The sequence below is a fragment of the Anas platyrhynchos genome, chromosome 9 (genome assembly GCF_047663525.1).
Source record: "Anas platyrhynchos isolate ZD024472 breed Pekin duck chromosome 9, IASCAAS_PekinDuck_T2T, whole genome shotgun sequence".
Taxonomy (NCBI): domain Eukaryota; kingdom Metazoa; phylum Chordata; class Aves; order Anseriformes; family Anatidae; genus Anas; species Anas platyrhynchos.
Window position 1 is genome coordinate 12965374 of NC_092595.1, and position 13006 is coordinate 12978379.

The 13006-nt window shown below is 43.8% G+C and overlaps 1 protein-coding gene across 15 annotated transcripts in view; it reads left to right on the forward strand.

Annotated features, from left to right (window-relative positions):
• Positions 1 to 1991: 1991 nt before the first annotated feature.
• The window catches only part of DLG1 (discs large MAGUK scaffold protein 1), a 150282-nt gene continuing 139267 nt past the window's right edge, over positions 1992 to 13006 (forward strand). For 8 of the 15 annotated variants that reach the window (XM_027464834.3, XM_072042747.1, XM_027464831.3 and 5 more), the window contains exons 1-2: positions 1993 to 2369; positions 2565 to 2696. In XM_027464834.3, coding sequence (XP_027320635.1) covers positions 2351 to 2369; positions 2565 to 2696 — 151 coding nt within the window. In that variant the 5' untranslated portion in view covers positions 1993 to 2350. Of the gene's footprint in view, positions 2370 to 2564; positions 2697 to 13006 lie in introns of all 15 variants that reach the window. The other 7 variants (XM_027464830.3, XM_027464832.3, XM_027464836.3 and 4 more) reach the window with 2 other exon arrangements.

The following is a 13006-nucleotide window of genomic DNA, read 5'->3' on the forward strand; positions in this document are numbered from 1 at the left end:
ACAGTGGTCATTTTCAGAGCAGACACCTGCCAACAAGCTCTGCCATAGTTTCAGAAATTGTGCGCTGCTTTCTGTCAAAAGCTGCCTGCTCTCACATCACATCTTCCCCCGGAGCACAACCTCTGTGAGCAGGCAGAGCGAGGTGCGTGTTGCACAGCTGCCTGCCCTTGCCAGGTCTCACATGCAGGGTCCCATGCAGGCTGCTGGCAGCAGAGGCAAAAGAAGGGGTTTAATGGTGGGAGAGGGCCCTGTCTGTCAGATCCTGGGCCGTTTCTGCGGCCAAGAAGGCTACAATGGAGACAGGCGGCTTCTTGGCATAATTGTTCTGGAGTTCCTATGCCAAGGGTCATTCTGGACCACAGCCAGGACGTGCTAAGCTCAGCATAATGCTGACTTGTATGCTGACCAAGTCAGTCACAATTTAAGTACAAGCCTTTCTGTATGCTGCCTATAATGGTTCGATTTAAATTGATGTTGCTTAAGCAGTAGCATAAATGATGCTTTGGTTCATACCCTGTTACCCCCTGCTCCATGGGAACTACACCATTTCCTTAAAACTGGACCCAAATAAGGAGGCGTGCAATATGGATAGTTTTACAACAGATGCTTACTGCAGTGTACTAGGAAAAATGCCATTTTCCATTCATGGGATAACTTCTATATGTGCCGGAATTTCCAAACCACTTCATGTACTAAAGTTTAATACTATGAATTCTGGTTCAACCACTTTCAATCAACAAATATCCTCCTAAAACTGAAACAGAAGTGCTGGGAACCAGCACCACTCTCTGAGGTGCAATAAGGCTCACCTAATTGCTTCCTGACTTGCTGATCTGTCATCCTGACCTCTCTTTGATGTTTTCTTTCTTTCTTTCTTTTTTTTTTCTTTTTCCCAGAGCATTAGTAACAAGTGAGAAATGCTGTCTCAGGGTGTTATATATGGGATTATTTCTCTAACCCCAGCACAATGACCGCATGTAATAGGATTATCTCTTATTTAAAATTTACAAACTTTGGAAACATCGAGTCCTGTTTAGGAAAAAAGTACTTTCTTTATGGTGGTTCCTTTAATTGCATTTTTTTCCTTTTTTTTTCTTTTTTTCATTTTTTTTTTTAACTTTGTAATAACACATTTTTGTCAGTCAGCAAACCAACCTCACTGCTGCAGATGCCTCCTTTCTGCTAGCTAAATTTAGGCTGTTCTTCCTCTCCTGCTCGCCTGACATCGAGAGGAATATGGCCCCTTTTAGAGTGCATTTATTGCTGTTGTAAACAGTGGAAGCAGACGAGGCCAGCCGATGGAGGCTTCTGCCAATGTCCCTTCTTAGGCATGTTTTCACTTAAAGATATATGAACTGGGACCAGTAAGTGCCAAACCCCTGAACTTGTGTGGAGGGAAGCGGGGAAACGTGTGTCAGCAAACACCAAGCACATGCTTTATTTTCTTCAGGGAGGTACGTGGAGGATTTCAGGGTACATAGCCGCGGCAGTAGAGACCCCTGGTAAAAATCAAAGCGGATTTAACCCCTGATAAAAATCAAGTTGGAGGCAGAGCAGAGGCCTCTCCCAGACGGGGTGAGGCTTGTGGCGGTGTAAATCTCCTCACAGGAGTTCAGCCACAGCCGCCCCGCGGCGGGCGCTGCCCTGAGCTCCGAGCCCTTTGTCTCACGCGGAGTTTGAGCCCTGTCCGACCTGAGGGACGAGCCTCCGCCTGTTCGGACCCCCCCTCAGCCTCCGTGCCCCCTTTAGGGTCACCCCAATCCCCCTCAGCCCCCTGCTGGGGGCGTCCCCTCAGCCCCTGAGGGAGCGGCGCGAGGCGGGGCGGGGCGGGGCGGGGCGGGGCGCGCTCACCTTGCCTCCTCCCCCCCCGCCCAGCAAGGTACCGGCCCCGCGCCGAGTCGCGCGCTGATTGGGCGGCCGCCGGGCCCGGTCACGTGGCGGGGGGGGGGGGCCGCGCTTCTCCCCCCCCCGCCCTCCCGCCTCCCCCCCCCCCCGGGCTCCCGGCCGCCATTTTGCCTGGAAAGTTTGGAATTCCCGAGCGGGGCGAGCGGGAGCGGCCGGCGCCTGCCCTGCCCCGGTGGCACCGGCCCGGCCCGGCTCGGCTCGCTCCGTGCTGCTCCTCACCGAGGAGGCGCCGCCGCGGCGGGGAGCCCCGAGCCGAACCGCTCTCCGGCCGGAGCAGCCGGCTCGCTGCCGTGCCCGCCCGGCGCCGTGCCCGCTCCGCCGGTGCCGCTCCCCCCTCAGGGCCCGGCCTGCAGGGGGAGCCGTGCCGCCCCCCCCCCCCCCTCCTCACACGGAGCCCCGCCGGGCTCCGAGCGTGTGAGGCGGAGCCGCGGGGCAGCGCGGCGCCATGCCCGTCAGGAAGCAAGGTGAGAGCCGCGCCGGGCTCCTCGGCTGCCCCGGGACCGTCCCCGGGACCGGACAAAGCGCGGTGGGGTGGGGGCGGCCCCGAGCTCCGCGTCCCCGCTGTGTGTGTGTGGGGGGGTATGTGGGGGTGTGGGGGCATCCCCCGGGGCCCCACCCGCACCCCCGTGCTCAGCGCTGTGCCCGCTGTCCGCTTGCAGATACCCAACGAGCGCTGCGCCTGCTGGAGGAGTACCGCTCCAAGCTGAGCCAGGCGGAGGACAGGCAGCTGCGGAACTCCATCGAGCGGGTCATCAACATCTTCCAGAGCAACCTCTTCCAGGCTCTGATCGGTAAGGGCTGGGCTCGCCCCGCGGCGGGCTGCGAGCGGGCTGCCCCGGCTGTCACTGGCGGTGTCCGGGGGGAAGGATTGCTGCGGCATTACGCGAGGAACCTCGTGCGTTCAGTGCGTGTTTTTGTTTGGCGGAGTAACACGTGCTATTGCCAATCAGCAGCACACTTGTTTTAGGTAACTTACTTCTTAGGAGTTCCTCGGCTGGCCCCGGGTGGCTTAACGCTGGTGTGTGCTGCAGTTTTTTCCCTCTGGAGCGTGTTATTGTGAACTGCTTCATGTAGGCTCCTTTCTCATGTGTATTTGTATCAATTCGGACAATTTCCAAGGAGTGTGTTTTTGTTGTGGGTGTGTACGTAACAGGCTAGCAAACGAGTCAAAGTAGTTTCATTCTAAAGTAGAATTCAGAGAAATCTTCGTGCTGAATGACTTCAAAAAGCTTGTAAATAGTATGCTTCAACTGTGAAGTTAAACTAAATGAGAAGAAACCCATGTTCGGGAAGGCTACGGTGATCTTTTTTTTTCCAGTTGCATACTGGAGTGAAAACATTGCTGCTAATTCTTAGTTTAAAGTATTTTCAATGCTTTTTCCTTGAAAGTGTTCATGTAGATCTTGTGGAAGTACTTATATCAAGTTTTGAATTTCATGCACATCTGTTAGGAGGAGAAGAAAAAAACAAACACCTGAGCATTAATATAGCTTGCAGAATGCTGGCATGATTTTGAAACTTCTACAGGGAGCTGGTGAGGTGTCTTCTCCTTAATTGGTTGTCACTATTTTTATAGCAGCTAAGGAGTAAAGGGTTTGTTAGTTTACCCTCAAGAGTTACTTTCTTGTTGAAGTTCTGAGTCCTTCCCTTTTAACAAAGTAACTTGCATGTGAGTTGTATTAATAATAAACATTGTATATCATATAGGTTTCCTTTGTTACTTGACACTTACCTGGGTTACAGTGTGTGTAGCATGTCCTAGAAGTGTGGTAGTGCTGTAGCTTCTTGGAATCTGTATAGTGGTGGAAACCTGAGGGCAGACACAACACAAACGCGCACTGCTGCAAGCAGCATGTTTTCTTCTGGGGCATTTATTTCATCTTCAGGTGGGTTTTCCAAAGACAGTCATCTTACTGAACTGATGGGAAAAGTTCAGGAAAGGCAGTTCTGAAAGTAGGTCAGTTTCAGTAGGTCAGTTGCCGGAGCTCTGTGTGTTTCTCTACAGTACTCAGCTGATGCCAAGCAGCTCCCTAATGAAAAGTTGCACGTCTCTGTGAGACATGTGTGAACAAGATTTGCTCATCGGTGGATCAGAACGTTGAAGTATCAAAAATTTAACATACTGCAGTTACGATTTTTATTTTCACCTAGGAAATTTCACTGTTGATTGTCCCTCATTAATACTCAATGATGTACCTGTCTGTGGCATGGAATTAGCCTTTGGTATTGTAACCTGCAAGACACGGTGTCTTCTAATGTCCGCTTAAAGAACTTGATTGTCTTAATGACTCTGCGCCTAGTAGCAATTTTCCTTAATCAGGAGGCTGCCTTGTCTCTGCTGCCTTTCTCCTGCAAGAGGAGGAAATGGATGTGTTGATGCCTGGGTGGGCTGTATGGCCTGTTTGCTGATCTTGTCTGACGTTACGCTGCAGCCATACGATACGAGGTTTTGCCCAGTTCAGTTGATCTCTGCACACGCTTTAGGTGTCATGCTTCTTGGATGCCTTGCATTAACTTTGCATTTACTGCTTAACTGTACGGTTGGTTCTCTGAAAGGTCATAGCACAGAAGTCTGGTACCTTCCAAGCAATTTGTGCTGTCCGCTTTAATCTTTTTCTTTTAACCTGCTTCTTTCTTTGGAAATATGTCAGAGGAGTTCTTGTTCAGGGCAGGCTGTCTGTGACTATTGGCTTTCTGGAAGCATCTTTGTATGGCATGACTACTGCATAGAGTCACGCAGAAGGGGAGCGACACCTTGGAAAAGGTGCTGTGTGGAGGACAGCTGTGTCGATTACGAAGCCCTGAAGTTTGTTCCTGCTTATCCTCTTTCCATGAAGATCTGGGAGCAGTCTTGTTAAAGTTGTATTGCAGGTTAGACTTATCTGAAATACTGCATTTTTAATTAACTCGTACCTGATTTCTTGAAGTGTGACTTTTAAAGGAGTTGGGGTGCATCCCTAACTTAAATATCCGATGCTGCTCTGACAGAAGGATCCAAGCTCAGCTATGAATTTATTTCTGAAATAGATACATTTTCTAGAAAGCATGCCATTTCTAGTTTCTGCTCTTTTTAATAGTAAAAAAAAAAAAAAAAAGTAAACAACCAAAGGAAAAAAAATACAAAAAAAAACAAAGCCAGACGAACAAAATGACTTCCATCTACTTATTTTTTTTTGCTTTTTCTGCCAAGTTGCTGCACTACATCCAAGACCCGCCTGTCCATGATAGGTGAGAATGTTTGTGAAGGCTGCAGTCAGGATCTGCTGTCAACTTCATGCCTCTTTTTTAGTGTGATTTTTAACTTGGCAATCAAATAATGTTCTTTCAAGCAAAAAATACACATGATTTTATGCACAGGAATATGTCTGTATTTTTATAGCGGGGGAAATCTGTAGCTTTTTCTTCAGGAATACTTAATATTTTGTCTATTTAGATTCACATGGATGAATTAATTTTTTTTTTTGTGAATTTCAATTTGGATGCTGAAGAATAAATGGTATTCTCACATTTGTTTTTTTTTCCACATTATCCTTTCCTTTAATTCTTCCAACAGATTTTAGTTCAGCAATCGTACACACTTGGCCTACTTCTTAAATATAAAATTAGGCTTTAAAATGATTTGAGTTAGGATGGTGACTAACCAGTGTGAACAACCTGTGTTACAAAATTGACATTATTGCATCAGTGTATTATCTAAGTGAAATAACAAAATTGGTAACCAGATGTTAGTGACATCCTTAAAACAATCAGTGAAAAAGCCTGTCTTTGATTTTCTGTGTTCTATAACGTGGTATTCCCATTCTACTTGGTTCCACCAGCCAAGTGTAATGTCTAATTCTTGGAGAAAGAGTGCTGGTTTTAAGTAAATTTCCTATTTTACGATCTGAGTATTGCGTAGCATCTCTTCTACCATATGATTTCCTGGTTGTAGCTAAAAATAGCTTGTTATTGATACGCTGATAATTGGTACGGTGAGTCAGTTTATTAAATGACCAAAGAAAGATACCCACCTAAGGAGAGGTGGGATATGATTTAATTTCACTTTAGTAAAGAATTTGGCATTATTCTTAAAATAAAGGGGTAATGCTTCTGCAGATATGTTTTCTAGCTTAGATTTTTTTGAACCTTTTAAAGAAGATACAGGTACTTGTACAGGCACAGATAAGATGTTTTCATATTTTTGAAATGAGAAGAGGAGGAACGCTTGCATGTGGAAGGCTAATGCTTCTAAGGGAGGCACTTGTGAAGCAGACTTGTGTTTATAAACAGAATCGTTTTGTGTAATCCAAGCCTGTTTGTTTTTGATCGGTTGAGTACTGCAGCTGACTGACCATATGGAAAATAGTCTTCTGAAATTAAAAATATTACTAGTTGTAGCTATAAACAAAAGTAGTTTACTACTTTCAGAAGTATTCATTTCTCTCACAATAGCTAACTCCATTTGCACAGGTTTCAGGAAAAAAGAACTTTAAAATGGTCTCTGTGTACTCTGGCAGTGGAGTTGGCCGTGCTGTCTGACTTGTATTCTTTCTTACCTGTTCTATCTTATTTTAACCATTTTTTATAGCTGCACATCTGAAGACTTTTAAAATGGCAAATTTGACTGGTGGAGGCTGAATGCGGTGAATTTTGTATGTGTGACTGGCCTCATTTCTTTAACTTGGAGCCCTTTGTATGAAGATGTGTATGAAGATATGCTGCTTGTGTGCTGACCATTGCTGACAATAAATATCTGGCATGGGAAACTTTGAAGAAAAAAGTAGCAGTTTCTGTAATCGTCACTGAACCAAGAAACACCTTTCTCCTCCTTCCAGTGATTAAGTTTTTAGCTGTTGTCTGGATTAATGAGCATTGTGAATTGGAGAGAATATATTAAAAGTGCTGTTAATGTTTTCACACACCAGAGAAATAAGTCTTTTCTCTGGAGTTTGTGTGAAACTGCTGGTCACATTAAGGCAAACAGTTCAGGTTTATCAGCAGTCCGACTGGAGCCGAAACTTCTAGGAATATAAAGCTGTTGGTAGCTTTCTCAGCTCTGTCCACATTCACTTTCTGAAGTGAGTTAAGGCAACAGCTCTAGATTTTAGGCTGTAGTGGGGTCGGACCCTTTGGAGTGGACTGACCGAATGCCCAGCAGATGGCAGGTGACCCCATCTCTCTGAGCATCCCCGTAGACGTTCTTGTTCTTTTAGCTCCCTTTCAATTAGCTGGTGTGGAAGTACTTTCTGTACTTGATAGCTAAATTAAAGTCAAATGCAATTAAAGCAGAAGCTTTATGCCAAACTCTTGGGAAAACTTTGATATCAGCTTTTATTTCAATGATATCGTTAGTTAATAGAATGTATGGCGTGATGACACAGTTAACCTCTCAGATCTGCTCAGGCCTGAGCGAATTTTAGTCATGGGTATGTGTTGTTTTATAAGACTGCTCTTTACTTAACTTGAGGGAGGAAGGCTACCTTGTGGACTACTGGATTTTATTTTTTTGTTGAATTGTAACTGAGGCACTCGTACAAGTTTGTTCAGACTTAGCTGAGTACTATGTCTATTATCAGTCCAGAAATTCTTGACACTTAGTCAAGGATCTGGTGAGACAGTGAGTATTGCTTTTTTATTAGATGAAAATTCTGAGAGAATTACATCTTCTGTTATGTTGCATGCCATTGAAATTGTAGTTGCTAAATAGGGTATTTTTAGCTTGAAATCTTATCCGTGCTGTGTTTTTGTGACACCCCTCCCTCCCACCCCCAGACTGTAACTTCTCTAACAAAACATTGCTCTTTTTTTGAGACCACAACATTCATCAGTACAATTCTTGCCGCTGTAAGGTGTTTGTCTGCTTTTCAGCTGGGTTTCCTAAGGATCCTCTGTGAGTAGGCTTAGCGTAGTCCTATTCCTGAAACTTGTGCAAAGGTTCGTCTGTTTCAGCTGGATTTGACATAGAGTTGTCTTCCAAGGTAGTTAATTACTTGATTATTTTCATGTATTTTGCATTATCTGGATGGAGGGAGGATAAGACTGACAGTTAACTTAGTGTCCTGCTGTCTGGAGCGTTAATTCAGCTGTGAGTGTGCTACTGCCGTGTAGTTTGTTGCTCCTTAAGAATGTCCCAGATTGTTGGAAGAACTTTATGTCACCCTGTTAAAGGAATGCAGTGATGAAGGAAACAGATGCTCGCTGCTCCTCCTTTTTAAAGAACTACCTATCGTTTTGTTTGTATGCACGTAACACAACTTGGTAGTGTGGCAGGTTCTGGGGTCGTCATGTAGGCATATGCTTGCTGTATTCCTGTTCTTTTGATGGTTTTAAGTGCTTTCTGTGCCGCATATTTGTGCATGTTTGTGACAGTGCAATGGCATTAGGAGCTGCTTTTGGTGGTCTAAAATAGGACGTAAGGCTGCTGTAAGTTGAGGAGTTGGTGGTGTGCAGGCAAACAGCATTGTGGTGAGAGTACCCTCGTGGTTCTAGTGGCTGTGTTCAGTTTTCAGGAGCTGAAATTTGTCAATTACAGCATTGCTCTATTTACAGTGCTGCCATTAAAAGGAGTTATTTACAAGAAAACTCTGTCAATAAATCTGCTGTTTATCCATGAAAAGAAAGCTGAACTTTGGAATAATAGTTGTGGTTTCCAGCTTCTGGAAAAGTTTACCTGATATATGGTTTGTAGTTCGTTCTTCCTGTGTTCCTACACCTCTCTCTCCTAGTTTTGATGCCTGCCTGCTGTCACGCTGCAAAGTACCCACCTTTGCTCTGGTTCTCCCTCAGGATTTGCTTCAGTGCTTGGGAGCAATGAAGAGGAAAGGGGAAAGTGCAAGAGAAAGTATTTGCTTTTAATCTTACGCTTACTTCCATGCTGATCCCAGCAGTGAGGGCAGAACATCTTGATCAGCTCTGCAGCTGGAATGCCGTGTGCCTAGTTACTCTGAGGTTTGTCCTGTGCATCTCGTGGCCTGTGTTTTGAGGGATGGTGTTTGCTTTGATGCAGGTGGAATGAATCTTCAAAGAAACTGAACTCTTAACAGTGGCCGAGTTGTCTCCTTGCACAGATGGTTTCCTGAATTCTAACTAGGCCAAATTTGGAGGAATGTGAAGGGACTGCAGGAGGTGTAGGGCTGACACTAGGATAACCTTCTTAACTTCATGTTCCTTCTCTAAATTAAGAGAAGCTGTGGAGCTTTTTGGTAAAGCTTTTACAGGGATTTAGTCATGCAGCCATGTCCTCAAAAAAGCTGAGTTATTTTGGTTTCAAGTTGCAAAGGTAGTCAGTCCAGGACAGAGATGCAATAAGGAAAACTTACGGACAAATTGTAGAAGTATTGCAGGTTTAAGTCCCATTTTCAGAATCTTGTTTTAGAATTTGGCTGCAGGAAGTGTGCAAGTATTGATTCTGGTGGAGATGGTAGTGTGTGGTGCCACCAGTGCCAGATAATTAAAGTCTACCAGCTCACAGTTAACAAAAGAGGGGAAAAAAACACCCCAAAAAAGTGCTGTGCTGTCTCTTTCAAGCAGAGGGCTGTGCACCTGTATGGAAGTACAGATGTTTGAGTGGGAACTTACCCCCAAAATGGTGTGGTGTTTCTTTTTTTTTTTTTTTTTTTTTTTTTGTTTTTGTTTCCCCTCCTCCAAACTTCATTCCTTTGGAAAGAATCCTTCTCAGTCCTGTACTGGCACTATTTAGGGGAGACCCTACAATTAATGCTTATGAGTAGCACTTGTGCTGCTGTCAGGTTTCTGTTACCTGACAGTAGTAAATATATTATCTTAAGAAAAAGGTACATTGTTATATTGGCTACTAATAGTTTGGAACTGCAGTTGAGTTATTTGGAGAGGGTGGATAACTGGGAGTTCATATATATATACATATACATACATACATATATATATACACATAAAATGTAATTTCTGACTTCAGTTGATGACTAAGTGTGCAGGAGGTAATATTAAATGGAAAAGAGTTTGGACAGCAGGAGGTGGTTTTGCCAACTTTGAACTGTGTGATGACAGTTTTAAATTCAGTAAGTTTTTACTGTTAGGTCTGAACATAGAGGGCAAGACTCTGTGGGATTCTGAAGGAAAATTGGAAAGAGACCATCTGAAAATAGGCTGAAGAAGCAATCAGTGAGAAGAGAGGAAAATGTGAATGAACCTTTTGGAAAATAGAAGTGGACAGGCTGGCAAAGAGTTGAACGTGTCTCCGCTGTAAAAAGCAGCCAGACAAATGAGAGTAAGCAACTAGATCTGAGGTTAGATGAGAGCAGTTTCAGCTGAGTGCAAATGAAGGTGTATCTGTGTCAGAAGTGGAAAATAATATTTCTCAGAGAGCTAGAAGTTGTGTGCACAAAAAGAAGGCTTAAAGCCTCGGACACAGTCACTGAAACAAGTAGAAGGGTTGAGGAGGGCAAATTGGGTGCTGCAGCTTGTGGCAAAGGATGCAGCAGAACAGAACCCAACCCAACGTGCGTGCTGGGAATGTTGCACTGCAGCTTGGATTTTTCAAGACACCTTGATGGTGCACAGCAGTAATCAACTTCTGTTTAAAAATAAACAAACCAACCAACCCTGCAGCAGGGTTCCTCATGAGGCTGGTTTTCCCTTTCCATACTATGAATACAAACATTGCTTTCTCCTGGGGGTGGGGCTGAAGGATGAATGCACAAAGAGAATACTTAGTTGGCTCTGTTGGCTTGGCAAATGAATACGGAGCTTCTCTTCAGATTTGTATTTTCTTGTTGATTGCTAATCATTCACTTTTCAGGTCTTGCATTCAAGTTTATTTGCATTAAATGGATTTTCTTAGCTTGATACGGCATGTAGAGTAACACAGGATAGTGACTTGCTTAGAGTTAGTAGGAACAGCTTTACAACTGAAAAATGGAAATCTTGAAGCATTGGTAGACTCTTCTTGCCTTACTTACTTTTTGTGTATCTATTATATAGGGCTGCTAAGGACTTGGCAGAAGCCATACATCTCAAATTGCTCTGAACTGAAATAACATGTTGACCTTTGTTTTCCTTTCTAGAAGTTTTAAGTCTTAAGTTTTAGCTGCTTCAGCTGCTTTAGCAGCAGGAAGCCCTAAGTAAGAAAGACTCTTTCTTTCCTCCCCTCTCCTAGAAATTGAGACCCGTGTAATTTATAAAGGGGTGGCACATCCTTCCAGACAGCCTGTAGATAACCAAGCTGTTAGCAGGCTTGTTTATGAAGCTACGTGTATTGGGAAAAGTCAGGCTTTTGCATCTGCTGTAGTTGGATGAATATCTTTGATAAGAGGCAGATGTATGAGAGATGACAACAGAGTTGTTCACGTAGATGGATCTACAGGTGAAATACTAAACTGAAATAAGTCAACCTGTGAAAGAATTCATAAGCTCCTTGATCACTTGCAAGCCTGAGGACACGTGGTTGCAGTCGGAGGCGTTCTTCTGAACAAAGCTGGTATTAAAATGCTACGTGCTGTAAAGTCGGTATGTTGATGCAAATATACCTGGTGGTTTTCTGACTTCTTTGACGTTGGATGAAGTTGGTTTCTTTGCCTGTTGGATGTCTGCTGGAAAGGCAGTACCTCACCAGTATCAGTGCAGAATTAACCATAGCTGAAACCCACTAACTTTGAAAACAGGTTTCACTTCAAGCCTCTTACGCTTTTATGCTGCTTCTGTGAGACTTAGGCTGAGGAGCTCATTATTAAAATGTCTATTTCGAACTGTAAGGACTTGATTTCCAAGCAGTATGATCTCGTAGGAACTCTGACTATTAACATAAGGCTGCAAGGTATTGCTCTGAGTTGAGCATCGCCCACCTGGAACAGGTGTTGACACTGTGAGGAGTTCTGTGAACGTGTCAGCTTGGTGTTCAGTAGCAGTCCAAGCCAGCTGAATGGTAGGAACATTTAGGAAAGCACTTAAGAATAAAACAGTGCTGATTATTATGACAACTGCAAAAAACCTAGTTGTTCCCAGGTCTCTCATACAGGTTATGTTTTTTTGGTCTCTTCCTTTCCTGTGGTCTCAAAAGGTCGGAGGAGAAATATAAAAAGTTGGAGGAGGAACAACTTAGTGATGAGGTAGGAGGAGGCTCCTGCACAGAGAATGTCAGAGAAAGTAAGTTTTAGGACACTCCAGCCTAAAATGGAGCAGCATGTAGAAGGGTAATTAAAGATGCATCATAACTGGCATTAGACAAGAACTAAGGGGCATCAAATGAAGCAGTTCATTAGGTGGGGCTAAACCCAAGAAATTCAGGGTTTTTGACACTGAGTAGACTGCTTTCTCCAGGGCTTGCTTTGAGTGCAGAAATTTAAGGAACAGGAAGCTGAACGTGTTTGCAGAAGAGAAAGCCATTGATGGGTCCTAAATATAGAGCCTCTCAGTGGCTCAAGAAATCTGCAGATGGCAAATCTTTTGAACTTACAAGTATATTTGAGGAATATTACCATGTTTTTTGCATTCATGTATTTTTATAGATACGTTTTGATCACAGTGAGCATTATGGACAAGATCCAGTGAAGCAACTTTAAGAAGCTTTCTGAAACTTGTCGGTTTTCACTGAAGTATTCTGAGAAAAATCAGTACAACTTTTTTTTCCCCCCTTTCGGGAATGTGGAAGATTGAGGGTATACTGACCCATCTCTCTGGAATAGGATAGCCTTTGGAAACAAATTACAGATTGGGAATGAATTTTGAGCTACACTAAAGAAGTTTCTTTTACTGTTAGATGCATTGGATTTTGAAATACTTTTGTTGTTATTATTTGAAGAGGGCTGAAAGTGGCTCATGAATGCTTACTTATATTACCTATATAGCTTAATTTACTCTCAAAGTTTTTGTAATGATTGAAGCAAATTCTTTTTCCTGTGTCATCCATGGAAGCAGTCGCGTGCAGCTCTTTTGTTGCCCCCTTGCTGTTGTTCCTGATCCTTCTCTGGTCCTCCTTGCCCTCAGGAGAAATTTAATTATATCTAGTGGACAGGGAGATAGCAGGAAGGGATCACCACAACATCTCCAAAAGATTGTTCTGGGTTAGTGGATTAGAATGCAAAAGAGGAATCGAGTTTCTTAAAAATGTGCCAAACGAAAACAAAGATACACTTGCTAAATTCTTTGT